General features: G+C 37.2%; 1 protein-coding gene across 2 annotated transcripts in view; it reads left to right on the forward strand.

The window, feature by feature from the left end:
- Positions 1–25,358, forward strand: part of LOC117664772 (sodium channel protein type 4 subunit alpha-like) — a 131,505-nt gene that overhangs the window by 41,783 nt on the left and 64,364 nt on the right. Inside the window, exons 3-10 of one of the 2 annotated variants that reach the window (XM_034416072.1) lie at positions 5,874–5,992; positions 7,886–7,975; positions 9,043–9,171; positions 11,118–11,209; positions 11,652–11,966; positions 14,092–14,155; positions 14,797–14,938; positions 15,649–15,861. In XM_034416072.1, the coding sequence (XP_034271963.1) occupies positions 5,874–5,992; positions 7,886–7,975; positions 9,043–9,171; positions 11,118–11,209; positions 11,652–11,966; positions 14,092–14,155; positions 14,797–14,938; positions 15,649–15,861 (1,164 nt within the window). Of the gene's footprint in view, positions 1–5,873; positions 5,993–7,885; positions 7,976–9,042; positions 9,172–11,117; positions 11,210–11,651; positions 11,967–14,091; positions 14,156–14,796; positions 14,939–15,648; positions 15,862–25,358 lie in introns of those variants that run through there. The other variant, XM_087892221.1, reaches the window with a different exon arrangement.

Raw genomic sequence — 25,358 nt, forward strand, 5'->3', positions numbered from 1 at the left:
TGGCAATCAAATGATTTAAATGATTTAACATCCTATTTGTTCAGTATTCAAAATTAAAAACAAAGGATTTACTTTTATTTCAGACTGAGACTATCTAGAATTAAAATTTATTATATAATTTAAGAGTGAAACTATACTTCCATCCCAATGCCTTCCAGTTGTGTCTTGCAATTTTTAATAAAGCAATAGAGGTATGGCTAAAAATGAAGCCAAGCTGCTATTATCACATAATAAATTTTTACCTATGCCCATATGGTAGTGTTTCTTTTTAAATGTTCCACAAAGGTACTGAATTCAAAATATATATCCTTTAATAAAGCTGAAAGCCAGGAAGGGCCCAAAGCTGCTTTGAATCATGAAATGGATGGCATATAAATGTAACTAATAAATAAATAAATAAATAAGTTAAAATCTACATCATTATATGGCAGTTACAACTAAATACAAGAAATAGCAATAACAATAGACTTATGTGCCACTTCATGGTGCTTTAAAGGCCTTTCTAAGCAGTTTACAGAATCAGCAATCCCAACAATCTGGGCCCTCATTTTACTGTCTCAGAAGGATGAAAGGCTGAGTCAGCCTTGGGCCTGTCAAGATTGAACTCTTGGCAGTGGGCAGAGTTAGCATGGCAATACTGCATACTCCTAACCACTATGCCACCACAGCTCTATGTATAATGGTTGTTGTATTGAATAAAGAGTTTATTTAAAAGTCCTTTCAATCTGATTAAAATAAAAATATTAGCATATTTTTAATATTTTATTTTTATTTTATAGGTATTGATGTTTAAGTAACTTATTTTAATAACATTTTTATAATAACAATACTAATAGCTCTACATGACTCTCTCATTCAAGAGCAGTACTCTTCTGCAAATCTCATAAGAAGTAGTGCATGCTTTTTATGAGATCTTCTTAGGAGATTTGCAGATTAACAAAATTGGGAGGTCTGGCTAAAATAAGAGAGACAAACAAGATTGCAATCTAATCTGAACAGATTCAAGATTGAACTGAGAGAAACAAGGTGTCCTTCAACAGGGAAAGAGAGAAAAAAACAAGGCACATACAGTATACATTGGAAAAGCACCATATTAGATAAGGACTTGGATGTGAACATTGGGGAAAAGCTAAACATAGGGCAGCTGATAGACCTGATACCCCTATGGATTGCATTGGAAAAAGTATTAAAAGGACACGAAGTCCTTATTTCTTGTACTATGTATTGGTGAAACCACAGTAGGACCATTGCATGTGTGAGCACTAGAGACGACATCGAAACCTGACAATGTGATTCTAAGAATCATATTCCCAGGAGGATATTGATAGTTAATCAAGTTCAGAGGAGGGCAATTGATATAGGTAATTGATATAGGGACTTGAGATAGTATAAAGGAAATAAAAGATATTTATTTTGAAGTAAAGAAAATTGAAGGAAGGCAAGCACATCAAAGATTGCTATAGGGAAAACAGGAGCAATTTTCTATTGCCACAATAACTAGGACCAGAAATAATAGGTTCAAGTTGCAGATATGTAGATTTCACTTAAATATACAAACACACTGCAGATAAAATAGGGGAACAGTCTAGCTATGATATTTGTAGATTTTCCCTCATTGGAGAAGCAGGACAACCTCTTCTTGAGAATAAATTGGTTTTCCTCCATAGTACCGAAGGTTAGACAAAATGCTCCTTGTGGTTCCTTCCAGTTCCACAATTCTACAATTCCACATTCCCCCTTCAAATTCAGTGAGATTTTAACTATTTATATCTACTTTTATCGAGATTTTTAAAAAATGTTAAGTTTACAAATGAAAAAAGTATCTTTGGGTTAATCATTTTTTAAAAATATTTAAATAATTCAAGCAAGAAAAACAACTGAATGCAAATTTCCATAGAAACATTACACATTTGAACTTTTAGGAAGTTTATAAATTAATTAAAAAACCTGATAATTTTCCATGTAACTACTATTTTTTATATTGTCACCAATAATGAGTTTATTTTTTACTAATATTTCTATGCCACTTTACTTCAAATGCTTCTATTTCAAAATGCTGATCAATGCGTATTGTCCTCTTTGACATTACCATACTTGTATCCACCATTGACAATCATTTTGGAAACATAACAGTCTACTTTTATCTCATTTGAGTGTATGAATATATTTCTTACTTTCTACTCTAATGTGTCACTGCCATTATATATTTCAGACTACATACTTCCATTTACAATTACTAAAAATTGTGGCATTTATTGGTGGCATACTTTGATCATGTTAAGGATATTGTTGTGTTAACCAACCAGCAGAGCAAGTGCACAGAGAAATGGTACTGAGAGCAATAAATACAATACATACAAACTGGTTTAACAAAACTTTTACTTTGTAGTGAAAAACAATTGCATAGTCTTTTTATCAATCTAAGTCTTTAGCCATTTAAATCAGTCCAAAGTTACAGATATCATCTTACCATACAAAAACAGCAGTAGGTAATAAACAGCAATTCAACGCTGGTAACAAATCACGATGGTAGCAGATCCAACCACTTCTTCACATACGACAGTAACAGTTCCAACCAACAAGTCAAGCAGCAAGTCAAGCAACAATGACTATAGCTCGGCTCTCTCCTTATATACAATTTACACTAGTAATTATCCACTTAAGATAAGTGAAGTCAGCAGTGCAATGACTCAACAGTACAATTAGGATAATTGCAGTCAGCAGTCAGTCAGCAGTCAATTACAATGACTCATCAGTACAATTACTCAGCATTACATCTTAAAGTTACAGAATACATTTAAAGTGATAGAACACATATATTGCCTGGACAACTTGTTAGACTTATACCATATCCTAACAGATCATATCAGCAATATTTTTCTGTATTTTACTATCCAATATTCTGCTAATGTTACTGCTAATTATCCATGGCTCCTTATTAGATAAAATTATGCCACATCTAACTATTATTTCTTAGACATTCCACCATCTACAATCTAGTGAATGCATTTAGTAGTGTTAAACCTCAGTCCAGGACATTACCAAAATGCTGAACTCTATTAATAGATGTTCATATACAATATACATAATTATCAATAAGATATGTCATCAGCATGATGACATCTCTTATTGATAATTATGTATATAGTATATGAACATCTATTTGTATAAATAGTGAGAGTATTCCATTTGTAATAAACATAGTTTCAGAAAGGTCTACTGCAGCTTATTAAAGACATCTTATCACAAAACAATCATCATGATTTAAATTTTTCTGAATGTATAATATCCAGTGTTATTATATGCTTGATGATCTCTTATAAAATTTGACTGGGTAGAAAAGATGATTGAAAGTAATATTGTGCTAGAGTCAATGTCAATATTTTGTGTCATCATTTAACATAAGGTGACCAGACGTCCCGCTTTTGGCGGGACAGTCCCGCTTTTGAGCAATTTGTCCCGCGTCCCGCGGCGTTTTAAAAAAGTCCCGATTTTTCATTCTGCTCCTGACTCCCGGCTGCCTCCTGAATCCCCGCTGATGGCTAGAGGGAAAAAAAAGTCTTTAAACTCTTGCCACGGGGCTTCGAAGGGCCGACCTACAGCTGATCAGTGTTAAAAAAAAATGAATAGACCCATGTCTGCAAAAATAGAAAAAACAGCCCCTGTTAACAGCTTCTGCTAGGTTAATTAGCTGCAAAAAGCTGCAAAACGTTCCAGGAGCAGATTCCCCCCCCCCCAGCTATACTGAAAACAAAGGCGAAAGCGAAACTAAACCTGCAAGGTGACAAAATGAGGCAGAGAGAGATTTCTTTCTTTTTCTTTTTCCTCACCAAAAAAGGTAGGTACAAAACTGCAAACAATGGGAAATTTTGGGCAAAAGAGGAGAGTTCAAGATTTTAAAACACAAAAGAAAAAAAGCTCTATTTAACTAGGGAATTGTAATAATTGAGATACTATTAATAATTGTATATTGTGTTGAAAGCAGAAATGGTTAAGTTGTGGTTTGGAGGAATATATGGGGGAAATTATTTGGTTTATTATTATTGGTAAATATAATTAATTGATTTGTAAGAAATTGGATTGCATGGAAATAATTGGAATATTCATGTTCATATTGATTAATATACAAAAAAGATAGTTATATAACTAATTGATTTATATTAAAATGTTGAATTTGTATCAAACAACTGTATTACATAATTACATAATTAAACAATGTGAGGATGGATATAAAAATAGATGACAATGGGAAGGGGTATAATATAGAATAGAAGGGAAAAATTGAATTTGATTAAGATTAGAGATGAGGATGAAGGGTAATATTGGTTTTTTTAAAAAAATAGATGAGGAATAAATATGGCAAAAAGGAAATATAGAAATTGTAAATTTAATTGAAGTGACTAAACACTGTTTAAATTTGTGAACCGGCCAAATACTCTGTTCAAAGAAAATACATTGTATGTTTGTATGTGTGTTTCTAATTATTGCTATTTATTCATATTTGTTCTCTTTTATTCTTTAAAGTTTAACAATTCATTCTTTATCTTAATATCTTTATATTTGCTTGGGGTTGGCTTTCTTCCCTTTCATCTTTTTTATTGTACAGCAATCTTTCTCCTCAAACCTACCACCACTCTCTTTTCTTTCCTTCTTACTTTCTCTTCCCCCCACCCTCTTTTTCTCCTCCCTACTTCCTCTTCCTTTCTCCTTCTCCTCCTCTCTTCCTCCCTCTCTTACCCTCACTCCTACTCTAATTTCCATTCCTTCATCCCTCTCTATTGCTGTATCCTTTAATGCATATGGACTACTCAGAGGGCTGAAAAAGTTATTTTTGACTGGTCCTCACACTTTTGACCAGTCCTTGAACTTATGACTGTCCTCACATTTTACATTTTTGCCCTATCTTGTCACCATGGTGAAGAGAAGCAGTTGTGAAATGAGTGACATGGTTGTTAAGAATACTGCACGGGCATAAATGTGAGGATGGTCATAAGTGTGAGGACCAGTCAAAAGTGCGAGGACCTGTCAGAAATGACTTTTTTCAGCCCTCTGGTTAATCCTTTTGTGCATATGGACTACTCAGAGGGCTGAAAAAGTTATTTTAACTGGTCCTCACACTTTTGACCAGTCCTCGAACTTACGACTGTCCTCACATTTTACATTTTTGCCCTATCTTGTCACCATGGTGAAGAGAAGCAGTTGTGAAATGAGTGACATGGTTGTTAAGAATGCTGCACGGGCATAAATGTGAGGATGGTCATAAGTGTGAGGACCAGTCAAAAGTGTGAGGACCTGTCAGAAATGACTTTTCAGCCCTCTGAGTAGTCCCTATACACATAGCCATGGCCACCCGGTCACATGACCAGCTAGCCACGCCCACCCAGTCACATGGCCTCCAAGCCACGCCCACACAATAAGTCACGCCCACAATGGTGTCCTTCTTACCAATGTTAAAATCTGTTCACCTTACCCTATACACATAGCCATGGCCACCCGGTCACATGACCAGCTAGCCACACCCACCCAGTCACATGACCAGATAGCCACGCCCACCCAGTCACATGACCAGATAGCCATGCCCACAAAATAAGCCACGCCCACAATGTCCCTCTTTACCAATGTTAAAATCTGGTCACCTTAATTTAACAAGAAAATCAGCTGACATCTGCATAACCAGCAAGAACCTTTGCAGCCCTCTAAATTTGTTTTTTTTCCCAGTTACAGATGATTTGGTATTATACAATTAACAGCAATAATTATATATTATGATTGTTCTTCTGAGTTGAATTACTAAATTTTGTATCTGCAGTGGCTTTAATAGTAGAGATTATGTCTCTTTGTGTTTTGATTGATATTTTTCTTTTTTTCTTCAGACGTACATCATACTCAACAGAGGAAAAACCATATTCCGGTTCACTGCCACTCCAGCTCTCTACATGTTGGATCCATTTCACCCTATCAGGAATGTTGCTATCAAAGTGCTTACACATTCATATCCCTCAGAATGCTTGAGCTGGATATGGAGTGGTTCCACATTGGGTGGAGGTTTTGGGGGCTTCTGGTCAGTAAAATATGGGATATCTGTGGCCAACCTTTACTACTGACAAAGCTGGCTAGATTTGTTGGAAGTTCATCAACACCTGTTTTTATATATGTTCTCTGCTATGGCAGATTCAAGTACCTAATTGAAGGAAAGCAGTTGCCAAGATTATGGGTTTTTAGGGAAAGCAGATGACTCAACAGAAGATCACAAATAGGCAAAAGGGGGGGGGGGATGCTTTTAGGTACCAATACAATGGCATATATATGACCTGTATATAAAAAGGAAAAGCAGAGGAAGGTGTGTCTGCGTGTAGGTGGTGGTGTTATAGCAGATGTTGGAGAACATGTTGCTGAATAAGATATCACCTGGTAAACACGTGAAGTATAGCTTGCAAGCCCAATAATTCAGTCCTGGACAAGAAGGAAAACCGGGAAGAATATATTAGAGCACTTTGTGAACACGTGAAGAGACCAAGAGATCAGAGTGTGCCCTATTTAAGGAGTTTTAAATATTAGTAAAACTGAGTTAAAAGTGGAGGTGGGATTTAGCCGGTTCTGTCTGGTTTGGGGGAATCGGTAGCGATGACTGCGGAAGGCTCTGCCCACCTTCCCGGATGTAATGCCATCCTATTTAGCCATGTTTTCGAGACTGGGAGCATGCACGGATGGTGTGCGCTCGAGCAAAGAGCATGCACGGAAGGCCGACATGCACATGCTCACATTTGCAAACCGATAGGGAAGGTAAATGAATCCCATCTTTGGTTAAAGGCTTAAAAGTTTTGTTTAGTAGTCAGGAGAATCCACAGATATTCCATTATCAGCCATTGATACCACTAAAAAAATTAAAAAAGAAGCCAAAATATAGCACAAGCCAAAGTAAGAAAGAATTGAGATTTAAGAAGTATGAACACACGTGCTCATGCACGCACACATTTATTATACCTACTACATATACTACTACTGAATTTACAAGTATATTTCACTTGTATATTCAGCTCATACTATTATATTTATATAGGTATCTTAGTGGTTAGAATAAATTCCCTCATTTGTTTAAGTCAGAAGTGGGGAACTATCACATTTTTATGACTTGTGGACTTCAACTCAAACCACCATTTCTGGCTCAAGAATTCTGGGAGTTGAAGTCTACAAGTCATAAAAGGGCCATAGTTCCCCATCCCTGTTTAAGTGCTGTCTGTGTGTATATCTATATGAGCTCCCACCCTGACCCTCCCTCTGACATCTACCTTTATATAGAACAGGCAATACATTTTGAACCTACAATTGACAAGGATTTCTTTTAATATTAACTTTATTATATCATTTCCTTATCTAACACTGAATACCAGCTACGGTGTGCAGAAGTGGTATGACGGTCATAATTTCCAATATCTAAAACCCAATAAATTGGTTAGGTTATTATATTTTTAGGGTTACTAATAACTTAACAGCTGTCTCCATCATCCTCTATAACAACATTACAAAGGACAATTGTATTTTGGGGTTCTGCTATGTGCAGCTACCAAGGAAAGCAAGAGGGGGAATTCAAATAGCATGCTCAAAATTTTTTTCATTGAACATAGCCTTGAGCTGCATGTCTAAACAACTTTTCTTTAATTTGAAACGCTGTTTTGCTATCAGAAAGGTACATTTTTAAAAAACAAGCACAAGGCCAAAGCTCTGTCTATAGCTTTAGTTTAATTCATTGAATGGTGACTTTTTGGACTCTGGCTGAAAATGTTTCTACTGTCCACAAAGAATGTAGTTCTTAAGAAACAAGTATTTTGTGGGGAAGGGGTATTTTCAATAGAGGTCTGAGGCATTTCCTTGACTTTGTATTCAAATTGTTCAGTATGTTTATCATGATAACCATCTTAGCCAACTGTGTCTTCATGACTATGAGTGATCCTCCAGTATGGGCCAAAGATGTGGAGTAAGTATTCTCCTTTTCCCCCTCCATCTTTAATGATTTTATGCCTGATCCTTATTGCTTAGAATGGATGATGAAGAAAACTAATCCAGAAGGGCAAGAATTCACAAGAGAAAGTGAGACCCATGTGATCTGAATTCTCATCACTTTAACTTTTACCAACATTTGCCCACATTTCAGATATCCAGTATGTGAACAGTTTGCATGATGGTAAAGATGATAAAACAGATTTGTTTTTCAAATCTAAAATATCTTTGTATTTTTATGAAAGATAAATTTGGACAGAGAATCGGAAAGAGGACCACTTTCTTGGAAAGGAGGCAGATACAATCTTTTGCAAAGGCTTACAGTACATTTTTAATGATAAACAAAACTTTATTGGTGAAACACATGTGTGCTATCAAATTGAATGCAGATTTCAGCATCAGGTCCACTACTTTTTCAATGCTTCAAGTGGCTCCCCAGTTTTCTATATTATATCTATTAATTCATCACCTTATTAATATTTTAAAATATATCAATATAATTAAGCTACCCAGTGTTGCAAAGGAGAGTTTACACACATAGCATCAGCTACTCAGGTTTTGTGTAACCAGTTTCTGATGCACTTTGGGAAAGATACGATGACATCAGCAGGAGAGGTAGGATAAACATTTTGGACCTTTTTAGGCCTTTTTCGGAGTGAATAGTTAATCAAAGTAAGTGTATGAAGAAAGCCTATTTTGCTGATTGTTTCAATTTTAATAAGTTTGAAAAAATCACTCCTAAATTTCAGGTGTGTCTATAGCTTGCAGAAAAGGTATAGTGGAAAGTCATGAAGTCCTACTTTGTCCATTTTTTAATAAAATTTTTTTAGGTTTGATGGTTAAATAGCTGCAAATTAGAAGGCTTTTAAAGTGAAATTTTAAATGTGAAGTGGAATTACATCTAGGAAATAAATATCAATCAACTTTCTTCTGTAAATTATTTGTAATTTTATCTTATTCTTTGCTGCTTTTACTAAAATAGACTGTAAAAGCTGGAGTTTTATTATGTCACTTAAAAAAAAAACAATCCTTGCTTGTTCACAGATACACCTTTACTGGCATTTATACTTTTGAGGCTATGATCAAGGTACTTGCTCGGGGATTCTGTATTGACAGCTTTACATTCCTGCGAGATCCTTGGAATTGGCTGGATTTCAGTGTCATCGTCATGGCGTATGTTGCATTCTGCAAGTGTTTTATGAAAATCAGCTGTGGGAAATTGAATGGGGGTCAGCATGGAAAAAATAATTCCCTGTGATATTGTATGGATATAGCAATCCATGAAACCACAACTCTTTAACCTCATCCCCAAATTGTATTTTTTCAAAGAAGCATATTCTGTTTTCTGAGTCCAAGCAGAATTAAAGGATGTTGCTCTGTAGATGACTGGCTAGGATAGCTTTATTTAGCTCATGCCATATTTGTTCCCTTAGAGTTTTTAATTAAAAATTGAATTTTTGAGAGCTTATTAAGCTGAAGGAGAACTCAGTGAATAATAAATATACACTAAATTAACAAAACCAATAAAGAAAACTTAGTAAATTGACCCCTCCCATTATACTTATACATTGCAACCCAGTCTGATAAATAATGATGAAGGCTGGTCCCTGGGTGACCTGGCTGGTCTGTAGCTAAATTAGCTCAGAATATATTTTCATATAATTTAAATCATAGCCACTGTTTAGGTGATGTCTGTAATCAAGTTGGCCTGGCAGAGCGGATGGAAGGAACTCAATAGATATAACAGAGGATGGCAGCAGGTGGCATTGTCTCCTTTCTGTTGTCATGTCATCCACCACTTCTTCAGCTTCCCTTTAATTTACTGCCTATGATTGTCAGGATGATGGTGCTATTGATGTAAAAAACAAATTTATTTTAAAATTGAATTATCATTTCTTTCTAGCATATAAAAAGCAAAAATTATACATACAACCTTACATCAATAAAAAAAGAATATTTGTAGTCAGGGTTGAAATGAGGCATCCTTGGTGCTCTCTGAGTTCTTTTCTTGTATATGTTTCGTTATCATAAACCTGATATTTTCTCTCTCTATATCCATACCTACCTACCTAGCTAGCTAGCATTAAGTGAATGGGACCAACATGTCATAGTTTTCTGCTCACATAAGGATGGATAGATGGCATGCTAACCCTGACTGTTAGATAGATAGCTATCCAATTTTCAAGTATTGGCCCTAAACATACAAGGATCCCACAGGATTTCAGCAGAGCCAAATAGCAGTGTGAAATTGAACAAATAGTAGTTTTCAAGCTGAACCTAAAGAATAGGTGAATTCTGAAATTCTTTATTCCAACCAGTTGTCAACTTGCAAAGTTTTCAAGTTGCCATGAGCAGGAGGGAGGGAGAACTGATAAGAGCTAATTGATTTCCCTAACTGAAGCTACATTCCATGCATGCTTTCTTCTGCAATCAAAAGAAGGGTGTTGGATTTCACAGCTAGCCAAAGTGGGTAATTGGAGAATGTGATTTATGACATGACCAGGGAGGAGGGGAGAGACAGGGTCATAGGGGAACGTAAATCTATGTGGGATTAGTTCTAACTGCATCCGAATATTGCCGAAATGGTGCTCCTAATAAATGACTGTATTTCTTTTGAAGTTTGGCTTATGGCTCATGAATTAATTAGGGCATCTTTCGGAAACTTCACACCAATGACCAAACCTAAAATAAATGCCCCAAGAATGTATAAAATTAAACCCACATTTTCCATAAGCAATTATAAAATGGACATCCTAAAACTTTAATGGACATCAAAAACTTTAATGCCATAAAAATCCCGATAGGTTGGATTTTGCCTAATTAACACAATTATATAATGTTAAATTACCTAAATATGCAGTTGTAAGTAAATAAATGTTTAAAGAGATATTCACATGTTTAGTTACACTTAGCCTATAATTGTAGTAAGCAAGAATGAATCCTTGAATTGTTTTACATTTGTTGAATGCAGTACTTGTACTTAATACAGGTCTATATGATTTCTTCAAAATAAATGATTAATAAAGAGTATTGTCCTGACTTTTTAAAATTTTATACATTCTGAAATATCTTCTGTAAATTGTCTTTATACTAACAGCTTTCTGCCCTTTCTGTTCTAGTTATGTCACAGAGTTCGTAGACTTGGGCAATGTCTCTGCTCTACGGACATTCCGTGTTCTCCGAGCGCTAAAAACTATCACTGTCATTCCAGGTACATAATGGGGATGGCAAAGCTAAAGATGGTTTTAGGGATTTTGCTTTTTTATACAAATCAACTAGGCTAGTAGAAAACTGAGGTAGGTGTACCTCTTTACTGGACCAGGAAATCTGTAATTAATATGATAGTAAAAAGAAGAATTTTGGTTGCTTTTCTTAAAAAAAAATATAATTATGGTACTGAAGGCAAATTCTATATAGTCATCATCTGGAATTATGAGAATTAAATGAATTTAGAGCACAGCAAAAATGACTTGATATAGTTTATGTAACTAGCCTTTCAATTCTTTTCAAAATATTTTTTCTTGAAATATTCCTGCTAGCAAATATAATCCATAAAAGATTTCTTTAAAAAAAATGAAATTGGAAGTTCTATTTTATTCCTAAACAAATGGAAATTTCTCTTCTCTCTCTTCTCTGACTCCTCCCCACAAAAGGTCTAAAAACAATTGTGGGAGCTTTGATCCAGTCTGTGAAGAAGCTCGCTGATGTGATGATCCTCACTGTGTTCTGTTTGGCGGTCTTTGCCCTCATTGGCCTGCAACTGTTCATGGGGAACTTGCGACACAAGTGTGTTCGATGGCCACCTTTTACCAATGACTCCTTGCAGGATGCCTTAGGCCCATCCTTCACCAATGACTCCCTGCAAGATGTCTTACGGAGGGATCCATTTAACAACAGCACTCTGAATGACAATTTTACTTTCACTGGGAATGATACCTTTGACTGGGATGAGTACATTCACAATGAAGGTAAGACTACTATCATTCAAGAACTGTAAAATTTTAATGAATAAAAAAATCGAAATAAATTCAATTATCAAAAATAAAAATGAAAAACCAAATCAGTGAGGAAAAAGAGGGAAATAACATCATAACTACCTAGTACAATGGACTTGCAGGACCAGTGCAACGTGTAACATATTCACATTGGTGCAATAGGACTGGGTGTTTTGTTAATATGATTTATTGGGTTAGGGATTTTCTGTCTTCAGTGTGAGTTGTATTGTGTTGGGGAGGTGCACTAAGGGAGCTCAACCAATCTCATTGTACATATGTTGTGCACTGACAATAAAGATTTGAATTTGAATTTGGGAGAAAAAAAAAAGCAAACAATATGTGTGTGTGTGTGTGTGTGTGTGTGTGTGTGAGAGAGAGAGAGAGAGAGAGAGAGAGAGAGGAAATGCACACAGGCATATATATGAATATATATTTTAAGATTTATTTAACTGCTCTGAAAAATAATCAGGAGAAATATAGCTAAATAATAAACACCAAATCTGAATAATTAGTTAATAATTTAGCTAATGCTAAAATATATTAATATAATTTGGTTCAGTGTTTTACAAGGGAAAATTTGGCAGTTGACAACAAAAATTAAATTATTTACCATGCTGAACAAATCTGCAATATTTGTGAAACAATGATAATATTTCAACACAAGTTAAGAGTTATTAAGCTGTTAAAAGTTATTTATTTATTTATAAATAAAATGTATAGGTGGGCCTAATCATAACCCTTTCTGATGTTCTTCAATATAACATTTGACCAAAATGACTATAATATTGCCATTTGGATGATCATATAGTATGATCAATTTCAATTAATACTTCCTGAGACAATCTTAAACAGTTGTAATTAATATAATGTAATTGTAGAGGTCTGTAGTACAATTTATGGGTTTTTATAAATCACTTCTTGATGATCTTGATAAAAGATTTGTGAATTTGTTCAGCCATCTCAAAAAATTCCAATATGCATTTAATCTCTAAATAGGTACATTTTCTAAAGAACATGGACTTAACAAAATCATGGAATATCCCTAATTATTAAATACAAATTTAATTTGTTTGCAAATATAGACAGTAAAACATCCCTATGTTATCAATGATATGCTCTGCCTTTAATACCAGTTTTGGAATGGAAGGACAGATGTACAGTTCTGTTCTTTAATATTTCACTACCACTACCACCCCATCTTTTCAGTGTTATCATCTAAGTTGGCAATCTAACTTTGCCCTCTGTGGGAAACATCAGGATCAGAATTTTCATGATTTCTTTTCACCAATCCCTAAATCCACAAAAATCAAGTGAAAGTATTCTCTTAAAACTAATTTCTGTTTTTCCTTCTCCTTTTCTATGTACTCACTTCCATGTACTCATATATATGTATATATGTATTCCCAATTTTCTAATATATGTACTTTTTCTTTGTTTTTGAAGAAAGAAGTCGCTAAATTACTTTAGATTTTCATTTTCATTTTTTATTTTATTCAATTCTTTTGCACTCAATTTCTGATCTTTCTGCAAAGTAATTAGATTGCTATGGCCAAATAACTCTCCATTTTAAAAGACTCATATGAAACAGATAAAATGAATAATAATAATAATAATTTACTCAAAGTAGTGACTTTCAAGATTATGGGAGGAAGGAAATATGATGGGTACTATATCAGAGATTCCCATTAAGTATCTTACTGTAGATGCAGCTATATGAGGCCCAAGAAATGCTTGGTTAGAATTTTGAATGAAAGTTTATTTTTGCTTTTAGTTAAAAGCAGCTATAGGGAGGGGATTCATTTGTGATAGTATAGTACTATACCTATATGTTTAACCTCAAGGTCAAAATAAATATATACTCCCATTTTTCAATGTCATGGCTATAGTTCAGCTTGATTGGTTCCTACTCATAGCATCTGCATACCTGTTTTACTTCCTGCTTACAAGTCTGGCTCTCCTCCTAATTCATAATTTCTTTGGTGTTCTTCTGGCCATTTTTAACTTCAACTTCATTTTTAAATGAAGTTGAAAGTCAAAGTCAATTCTCATTTCTGCTTTTTTAAATGTTATTTTATTTTTATTTTTTGTTTTCATGAAGGCAATTTCTATTTCCTCGATGGTGCACTTGATGCTTTGCTCTGTGGGAACAGCTCTGATGCTGGGTAAGTGAGGTCTCTCTCAATGGTTGAATCTTTTTTGGAGTGAGGAGGGGGCTTCATGTCTGAGAAAAGAATATGAGATCCAGTTTGGTTCAGTGAAAAGGTGCCGGCCTAGAAATCAAGAGTTCTAAGCCTCACTTAGGCATGAAAAACTGATGAGTAACTTTGGGCCAGTCATTCTCTCTCAGCCCAACTTTCCTCATAGGATTGTTGTTGTGAGAAAAAGAGAAGGCAGGAGCACTAGGAATGTTTACTGTCCTGAGTTATATATAAAAAGGTGGAATAAAAACTAGTACTAATGATAATGGCTCCTAGCAACTCTCTAATTTCTCTTCCTCTTGAAAAAAAAATAGAGAGAGAATTCCTGGTTTCCCAAGAATCCATAAAACTGACAACAATTTATTGTAAAATAATTTCAAACAATTGGGTTTTGGAATTAATTGTTAGGAAAATCTACATACAATATGATAATTGTCAGGTCATTGTACAATATTAGAAGGCAGAAATATATAATAATGCACCTAATCTATAATTTGGGACAAGAGTGGTTATGGTAACTATCTAGATTATGCCTTAGATTTAGAAAGAAAATACTTCTCTTAGAATATGATGTTATATTGGAATTTTTGCATAATCCACTCTAGACAATGCCCAGAAGGATTTGTCTGCATGAAAGCTGGCCGAAACCCAAATTACGGCTATACAAGCTATGACACCTTCAGCTGGGCTTTCCTTTCACTCTTTCGCCTCATGACTCAGGACTATTGGGAGAATCTCTTCCAATTGGTAAGTTTATATATTGTTACTGTTTCAGGAACTACCTTTAATTTTTTCCCCTTTTATTTGTTCCCCTGCATTTTTGCCAGTGTTTATGAAAGTTTTTGATCATGTGCTGGGATTGCCTTTATTTCACCAGATAGAATCAACCCCAACTAGAGAAGAGACTGAAGACGTTGGTCCAGATATTCTGAGTTTTTAACTTTTCTAAACATGTATGGGATGCATGCAGGTGAAGGGTAGAAAGACTTCTTCCTCTTGTGCTATTTTTCCAGTTAAAATTTCTCCCATATGGAGTTGTATGCGGATCCCTCTTAATTTTCCTTAATAGAAGAAATAATGGGAACCAAGTAAGGAAAACAGGGTGCAGGGACCCAGCATCAGTCCAGATTCCTCTCCTTTGATTGTTTTACAAAAAGATGAAGAGGTAGGAGCTCCTACCTCTTCATAAGAATGTAAGGATCCAGTTGGGTCAATTCAAAGTCTGTGGTACTCTGCTTCTTTTCCATAATGACCACCAACCATAATTTTATTTAGTTTGATCCTAAGTCTGAGAATTGTATTTCAAATGCCAAGCAATTTGTGAAGTATAGCATGAAGGCTTTGAATATCTTCAAAGTACATTGCTTAGACTAATGACTATCTAGAAAGGGTATATATGAGAATGGAATTCTGGATTTCCAGGTACCAAGGAGGATGAAATTCTTCTTTTTCTCTAGACCTTGCGAGCAGCTGGGAAAACATACATGATTTTTTTTGTTGTGATCATATTCTTGGGCTCTTTCTATCTCATCAATTTAATCCTGGCTGTGGTAGCAATGGCCTATGCAGATCAGAATGAAGCCACCTTACAGGAAGAAAAAGAAAAAGAAGAAGAGTTCCAGCAGATGGTGGAACAGCTGAAAAAGCATCAGGAGGAGCAACAAAGAATGGTCAGTTTTTTTTTCTTTATGTCTATTTATTTTAATTTATCCAGTTCTAAAAGGTTTAAGTATATATATATATATATATACACCATATTTTTCAGAGTATAAGATGCACCTTTTTCCCCCTTAAAAGAGGCTGAAAATTTGGGTGTGTCTTATACTCCGAATATAGATTTTTCGAAGCTTTTTTTAGCCCTAACGAGGCACTAACGAGGCGCTAGCAAGTGACCCGATCTTCCCAGCTTTGCCTGCTCCCTAGACTCTCCACTGTGTTTCAACGAGGCGCTAGCGAGTGAAGCGATCTCCCTGCTTTCCTTCGACTCTCAGCTGTTCTTTAGAAGCTTTTTTTCAGCCCTAACTAGGTGCTAGCCGAGTGAAGCGATCTCCCTGTGCTTTGCCTGCTTTTCTCATTGCTGCTTCCTCTCAGCTGTGCCGTAGAAGCTGTTTTTTATCCCCAAGCAGGGGCTAAAAAACCAGCAAACTAATGTCTGAAGCTGACCAGATTAAGGATGCTAGCCAGATGAATACCTGGTAGGCAGATTTTTCCCCCCTATTTTCATCCCCCAAAACTAAGCTGCATCTTATACTCCGCTGCGTCTTATATCCCGAAAAATAAGGTAGTTTTCCTTCCTCAAGGGATTCAAGGCAACTTTGATAGTTTGACTTCATTTTGGATGTCAGGGAGAGGACACTTCCACACAAAAAGTTTACATCAACTCTGAATCAGCTTAGGCCTCTCATAATATTCCCTACTTTGGAGACTTGACAATAGTGCAGTGTTGCAGTTCCAATTTATATGAAAGCATAGCGAAACTTTTTTCTTTTCTTTTTAAATCATTGAGCCTCTGTAGCTCTAGTAATGGGAGAGGAGGTGATAAACTTTTCTTTTTCCCACAGTTTTTAGCAACTACTTCATTTTGAAAAGCTATTTCAACATAGGCCACTTTAGATGTGGCAATTGCAGGAATGCAGTTAACATGCCTTGTTATGTAGATAGTAGATCCAGAGGAGGTGGACTTAACACTTTCTCAGTCTGCTTTCCTCCACCAAAACTCTAACATGGTTGTTTACTTTTTAAGAAAAACCTAAGCAACAAATCAGAGCTCCTTTTAACCCCCAGCTTTACCTTCAAATAACCTCATCCCTGCAAATAGCAACTTCAGGAATTTATTTCCATCGGAATCCTATCAGAGACAAGTTTGAAGAACTTCTCTTTAGCCTCATGTTGATCCCTAAGAGGTCTCATCCCACTAAAACTGGCAGGCCAAGCTACTGTATATAAACAGGCAGCAAATCCCACACTTTCAAACAAGCTCAGAGGGTACCAAGAATTCCACAGGGTTTATTGGTATTTTTAACCAAATTCTAATCCGACCAATTATTAGCTGAATACTCCATTTTTAAAAGTGATTTAATCACTTCTATTGGCTTGAACAAATGCTTGTGTATGTGTGTGTGTAGATTTATTGAACTATTATTTGGTGTAATGTGGATAGATTAATTTTAAAAAGAAGAGTCAGTCCTTCTGGAATTCTTAATTATCTTAACAGTAACAGAGTTGGAAGGGATTTTGGAGGTCATCTAGTCCAACCCCCTGCTCACGCAGGAGACCTGTACTAGGGATTCGAACCGCCAAACTGCCGATCTTTTTGATCAACAAGCTCAGTGTCTTAGCCACTGAGCCACATAGTCAGGTTTTACATTATTATTTGGCTTGCTTATTATTTTGAGTCATTACGGTTGGTTGCACAGTAAATCAGATACCTATGGAATTCTATAAAGAAATTTCTGATACAGTGGGACTGAAGTTTTTAATGGAATCATCGTGGAGGGCCGAATTCCAAATTCCTGAACTGAGGCGTATATTTCCCTGATTTATTTATTTATTTTATTTATTTATTTTATTCAATTTATATACCGCCCTATTCCCGAAGGACTCAGGGCGGTGAACAGGCACAAGATAAAAATACATCATACAAAAGTTAAAAAACCAATTAAAAGTACATTAAATAATTTTGGCCCCAAAAAAACGAATTTAAAAACACTCAATTTATATAAAGCTAAAAGCAAATTAAAAGGGAGAGTCAAGCCAGTCCAGCCTGCTGGAATAAAAATGTTTTGAGGGCACGGTGGAAAGTGCGTAAACCTGGGATCCTCCATATCTCTGGGGGGGAGCTCATTCCAGATGGCAGGCGCCCCCACAGAGAAGGCTCTCCCCCTGGGGGCTGTCAGTTGCCACTGTTTGGCTGATGGCACCCTGAGGAGCCCCTCTCTACGGGAGCATACTGGTCGGTGAGAGGCTATTGGTGGCAGAAGGCGGTCTCGTAAGTATCCTGGTCCTAAGCCATGGAGTGCTCTAAAGGTGGTGACCAAAACCTTGAAGTGCACCCGGAAGACCACCGGGCGCCAGTGCAGCTTGTGCAGGAGGGGAGTCACATGGGAGCGCCACGTCGCTCCCATACCACCCACACGGCTGCATTCTGGACCAGCTGGAACCTCTGGATGCTCCTCAAGGGGAGCCCCATGTAGAGAGCATTACAGTAGTCCAAGTGTGGGGTGACGAGGGTATGAGTGACCGTACATAATGAGTCCCGATCCAGAAAGGGACGCAACTGGCGAATCAGGCGGACCTGATAAAAAGTCTTCCCGGCCACAGCTGTCAAATGCTCTTCTAAAGACAGCCGTGAGTCCAGGAGGACACCCAAGTTGCGAGCCCTATCCCAAGGCAGAAACAGATCAATCATTGATCCATAATTATAGGCCTATATCCCTCTTGAATTATAAGATCTTTGCCTCAATTTTAGCGGGGAGAATGAAATTTTTAAAAAATCATTATATACATAGTGACCAGAATGGGTTCTTGCCGCATAGACAGATAAGGAACAATGTGAGGATGATAATAGACGCAATGGAGTATTATGAGACGTTTTTGGATAAGGAAGTAGCATTTATTTTTATAGATGCTCAGAAGGCTGGAAATTTATGTTTGCCTTGCTAGATAAGATAGAATTTGGAGACAATTATATATGGGCGATAAGATCGATCTATTCAACTCAAATAGCTAAAACTTTAATTAATGGGGAAGAAACAGGTAAGATTGAAATCGGAAAAGGCACAAGACAAGGATGCTCACTGTCCTCACTTCTATTTATATTTTTATTAGAACCTCTTCTACAGGAAATTAGGAAGAATCAGGGAATAAAGGGGTTGAAGGTGAGATCTGAAGAATATAAAACCCAGGCTTTTGCAGATGATTTGGTTTTTATTATAGAGGATCCAGTAGAATCAGGTAAAAACTTGCTCCAGGAGATAGAGAAGTATGGCAGAGTTGCAGGTCTCCAAATTAACAGAGATAAGATGAAGATTATAACAAAGAATATGACACAGAATCATTGGAGTGAATTGGAGAGAGAATTGGGCTTTCAAGTGATGAAAAAAATTAAATATCTGGGTGTTTGGATGTCTTCCAAAAACATGTCTATTATAGTAGACAATTACACAAAGCTGTTAACCCAAACAAAGATAGACCTAGAGAAGTGGGAGCACCTGCAACTCTCCTTACTGGGAAGATAGCTACGATTAAAACCCACGTGCTTCTGAAATGGAATTACTTATTCCAGACTGCCCCTGCGAGACTGGATAGTTATGTGAGGAAATTTGTTTGGTAGAAAAAGAAGCCCTGGATTAAATTTAAAATGCTCCAAGAGACTCCATGTAGAGGGGGATTTGGTCTACCAAAATGGGAGTTTTACTACCAAGCGGCCAATTTAACCTGGATTAGAGATTGGATGCTTTTAAAAGGGAAGAGGACTCTTACATTGGAGGGTTATGATTTGTGTCAAGGTTGGCACCACTTCCTATGGAGAGAAAGGGGCAAGAAATGTGGACGCTTTAAGAGACACTACCTTCGGAGAATTCTATTAGAATCTTGGGAAGGGGTTAGGAACAAGCACTACACAATGATTCCAATTTGGTTTGCCCCATTAGAGGCGGTAACACACTCAACACTATATAACAAGGAAACACCTTGGACTTATCAGGACTTGCTTGACCCTCAAGGGGACTTGAAGACCCGTGAAGAGCTTATGAATCAGGGCAAGAAGGTAGATTGGTGGGTGTATGCCCAAATACAATTGAGAGTCAGAAGGGATAAAGGAAAGGAGGGAATTTATAGGTCACTACAGGAGCTAGATAAAATCTTATTGGGAATTGAAAAGAAATTACTTTCAAGGTGCTACCAGTTCTTGGTATCACGATGGATTGGTGAGGAGGTGATTAAGGACACCATGATTGCCTGGAGAGGAATCTCGGATTTTCCCCAAATCTGGATAAATGGGATGCGATATGGAATAGGAATATGAAACTTACTTTGTCAACCCCCTACAAGGAAAATATTTATATAATGGTCTATCGTTGGCATATCCCCCCGGCAAGAATAGCAAGAATGTTTCCGGGAGTCTCCCCGGCATGTTGGAAGTGCGGGAATGGTAGCGGGACATACTGTCACCAATATTTGCCTGCTTTGGGATACATCCACCAAAGCAGGCAAATATTGGTCCAAGATTCGGAATTGGATAATGGAAATTACAGGATATAATATAGAGCTGAAACCAGAGACTTTTTTATAGGGAATGAAACCAGATAAAATATCTAAGGAAAAATGGTACTTGATCCTCCACATTATTACCGCAGCTAGGATATTATACATGCAAGAATGAAAAAACAAATTAATACCCACAGAGAATAAATATATTTGGGTGAAAGGAAAGGGAGGGAAATGAAACGGATTTAATTAGTGGTATAGGCGCATATTTGTATACATTAGTTGCAATAATTTTGTATATATATATATGTAAAGCATTGTTTTTAAAAATGGAAATAAACTTTGTAAAAAAAAAGATATTTATCTGGCATTTTTATCTGGCATTTTTGGATCTGGCATTTTTATCCACCTATCAAGTCCTGGAATAGGCAGATGTCGTTATTTGATGGTGTTATACATATTATCACAGGATGTAACTGTCCCAAATAAAGCTGCCTTTAGCAATTGATTGATGGTGTTTTTGTCAATGCCAGTGGTGTTCAAGGGCTGCTCCAGATGTTTTGGGATTACACCCAAGGTACCTATCACTATTGGTACTGTCTTTGCTTTCTTTTTTGCCATAGTCATTCTACTTTTATTTGCAAGTTTTTGTACTGTGTTATTTTCTCCAGTTCTTTGAAGAGCCCTGATGGCACAGTGATTAGAATGCAGGCTAACTCTGCCCATAGTCTGGAATTCAATCCTGATGGGCTCAAGGTTCACTCAGCCTTCTATCTTTCTGAGGTTGGTAAAACGAGGCCCCAGATTGTTGGGGACAATATGCTGACTCTGTAAACTGCTCAGAGAGGGCTGGAAAGCGGTATGGAATGGTATAAAAATCTAGGTGCTATTTCTATTGTTTTCTATATTATTCTGCTGTCTCCAGGTACTGCCATGTCCATTTTCAGACTTTTTTGTCTTTCTTATTGATAGTTGTTAAGTCTTGGATGTTATGTAGTAGGTGCTTGTTTGTCTGAATTCTAAAGTCCTAGAGCACTTTAGCTTCTTCATTTTCTGTTACTTTGACTATTTTGTAGTCCCATTAGTTCTTGCTTGTAAGAAAATCACATTTCTTGCAGATATTCCAATGCACTATTGTTGCTACTTTGTCATGCCATTTTTGGTATTTATTATTATTTTAGTACAAAGACTGTGAGAAATTGATATTTATATATCACACACACACAGAGAGAGGATTGCACACCCCCTCCTTCCACTGTTGCTGCCTTAGAGTTTTAAACATCAACTATGAGCCAGCAATTTGCTTGCTATTTCATTCCTGAGCAGTGACATAGCTTCTCAGACTCCTTGCCAGATTTACTGAAAGGATTGCCAACAGGACTGGCTTCCTGGAGTTGCTTAAATAGAACACTTATAGGTAACATCTTTATCCCTTCAATAAATTCCCTGCATAAATATTCAATGTAACATTCTAAAGAACACAGAATGGAGTGCTGGTAATCCTCATTTAGCAACTGCCTTGCACACCAACTGTTCACAATTACAACAGTCATGACCAGTCCTTGCATTTACAATATTCACAAAAATCAAAAAGCAAAGGAAAGCTGAAGATAAGCTCAGTCATGATTTTACTTGCAACTGCTTTGCTTAACAACCGAGTTGCTTGTACCAAAAATCATGGTCTACCAGCCATTCTCTGATATCCATGACAACAAAACACTGCAATCTTAGCCCAAATTACCAATATAACTCATACCAAACTATCAACAACCTCAGACATTGAATGATTGCTGGCATGTTGCTCTTCCTCTAACAAGAGAAACAATTATTTACCTATTTATTACTTTAAAAAAACAGTTTGATCATGTGTGTGATTTCCAGGATCTGTCATATGCTACTGCTTATCTTCAGGCAATTTCTGTTGACAGGCCCCTGCAGCCTGTCCAAAGCAGCTCCATATCGCATGAGGCCTTCATTCTTGAGCATCTTTGGAGAATGCTCTTTCATAGCTTCTACCGTCTCCAAAACCTCATGAAAGTACATCCCATTTTTGCATGATTTTCAGGGACTCTGGAGACTGTGCAAGAGCACAGCTTTCTCATTAATTTCCAAAAGGTCCAGAGGTCACAGAAAAATACACACCATTTGTGTGTGGTTTCTGAAAATTGCATAAGAACAGGATGTGCTTTCAATAATAGTTGTTGTCGGGTGTTGATGAAGGCTGGCATATCAGCTTTGATAATGCGTGTTTACCATCATTACCTTAGAGTGTAGAAGGCCTTTGCACAACTCTATTTGGTTGCCAGTTGTACCCTTTCCTAGCGTGGAAGGCCTTTCAGAAATCACTCATGCCGTGGTCACCTCATTCTACATCCACTGTCTTTGAAGACCACTCAGAAAGTTCAACTGGTCCAAATGAGGTGGTGTGAACAGTAATAGGTATGCGTATGTATGTATGTATGTATGTATGTATGTATGTATGTACGTATGTATGTATGTAATATCCTTTTGTGTCACAGTTTTGAATATGCCTATGTAACACTTCTGCTTTACAAGCTGCGCTATTTGCCAATTTGGCAACTGGGTTTTTTTTGTTATCAATAAAATTCGCATTATTTGAGAGTCTGCTTATTTCCCATAGCATCTCCCTGCCTGATTTGATCTGCTGAGTTGGCATATCCAGGTTCTTTTGAACAATTTCATCTATAGGGGCCCTGAAAGTGGGCATTCTCTATAGTAGCTCTGGGCCACTAGAACAAGATTCCCCTACAAGATCTGGATCACCTGACTTGCTGCTGCTGTTGAAGAGTGGTGAAGATATGAGTCTTCATCCAGGCCTTTGGTGAGGGAGAGGGAGACCCCATACATCATTCTAACTTGTTTCTCATGCTTGCAATCTTTTATCTTTAATTGATTTTATTTCTTTGATTATTGTGAACCATTGAGATTTGGGCAATTTACAAGTTTAATAAATTATTATTGTTTATTATTTGATGCTGTTTAATGCACCAATGGATTGCACTTGAACAGTGGAAAGTTGGCCTGTGGGAAATTAATATATAGATAACTATTAAATGGCAAATGATCTAGACTTGTTGGAATCATGTATATTGGCAAGCATATATACAAAAACATATTGAAAAATATCTTGTTTTATCATTAGAAATAAAATAATTTAAACAAATAATAATTACCGTATTTTTCAGAGTATAAGATGGACCCTTTTCCCCCCAAAAAGAGAGTGAAAATATGAATACTCTGAATGTAGCCTTGCCCAGCCTCGCAAATGAAGATTTCAGAGGCTGAAAGAAGCCTCTGAAAGAAGCTTCAAAAAAAACCCCTCAGGAACGAAGCTTCAGAAAAAAAAGCCTTTGAAAGGCTTTTATCTAAAATAATATGGCAAGCAACAAAAGAATCAGTAAAGGTTCTAACTAAACTATGTTAACAAATTTGGAGAATGACAATAACCAACAGATTGGAAGAGGTTAATCTACATACCAAAGAAAGGAGATTGAACAGAGTACAGATAGTCCTTCAGAATAAAAGCCTCTGAAAGAAGCTTCAGAAAAAAAGCCTCTGAAAGAAGCTTCAGGAAAAAAGCCTTTTTTTCTGAAGCTCTGTTTCGGAGGCTTTCAGAGGCAGAAAAAAAAGTTTTTTCTGAAACAGAGTTTCAGAAATTTCAGAGGCAGAAAAAATTGTTTTGGGTGGGCCTAATATAAGCCTGGAGGGATGGGCGTGGCCAGTATGAGAGGTGGTGAGTGCATGGGGGCTGATGGTGTCTGGCAGCAGCCACAGCCCGCTCGCCCCTTGAAACAGTGCAAATAACAGTAATTCCAAGCATGGAGGTTGAGGGTGGAGGTGGGGGTGGGGGAGGGAAGACAGGCGATCCAGATATGCTGCCTGACTCTAAAGAGGCTCGTGGGAGGCTTGCGCAGTGGTACTGGCAGTAGGTGGAGGCAGAGGCATAGGGGATGGGGGAGGCAGGTGCAGTGGTGAAATCCAAATTTTTTTACTACTGGTTCTGTGGGCGTGGCTTGGTGAACGTGGCAGTGTTGGAAGAAACATCCTTCTAGGTTCTGCTCCAAGTGGGGAAACAGACACTGGAAATGGAGACTGCTTGGAAAGATGGTTTAATGGTGGACAGGATCACATGGCTTGAGCTCCTGAACAGAAAAGGGGCAGATACAGTAAATCCTTGGGTTTTTATGCTCTCTCTGGCTCTGCATTTCTTGGGGCCCCAAAAGAGTATCCTGATTGGTTGTCAGGCTCCCAGGGGGTGGGGGCCTTGCTGGCTGATGGTCACATGTGCTTCCCAGGTCACATGTGGTGAGTTTCTGCTGCTATTGTGTAGAGGGCTAATCCTATCTTTGTTGGATTCCTACAATTCCTACTATGGCTCTGCCTGAAGGAGGCAGATCTTTGTTATGTAGAATAGACTGGCCCAGGCCTTAATGGCCCATTGACAAAGGGTGGGGGGCAGGAAGATGGGAGCTGCTTCCAAACATGCTTATCCCAGGGAAATATAATATTCTGCCTTTTTCATATTTCTTAAAATATTTCACTCTTCCAGGAAAGGGGTGGGTGCTAACTTCCTACAGCAGGGGAAGGATACTGCAAAATCTCCATTCTCACCCCACTCCAGGGGAAGGATACTGCAAAATCTCTATTCCCACCCCACTCCAGGGAAAGGGTACTGTAAAATCTCCATTCCCACCCCACTCCAGGGGAAGGATACTGCCAAATCTCTATTCCCAGCCCACTCCAGGGGAAGGATACTGCAAAATCTCTATTCCCACCCCACTCTGGGGCCAGCCAGAGGTGGTATTTGCCGGTTCTCCGAACTGCTCAAAATTTGCCAACAATGTTAAACTATTCAACACCACAGACAAATCTATTACCCTTCAAAATGACCTAGATTATGTATCTGAATGGTCAAACAATTGGCAACTCCAAATCTCTG

This window comes from Pantherophis guttatus, chromosome 4, assembly GCF_059756535.1.
Source record: "Pantherophis guttatus breed Tessera chromosome 4, ASM5975653v1, whole genome shotgun sequence".
In the NCBI taxonomy this organism is placed as follows: domain Eukaryota; kingdom Metazoa; phylum Chordata; class Lepidosauria; order Squamata; family Colubridae; genus Pantherophis; species Pantherophis guttatus.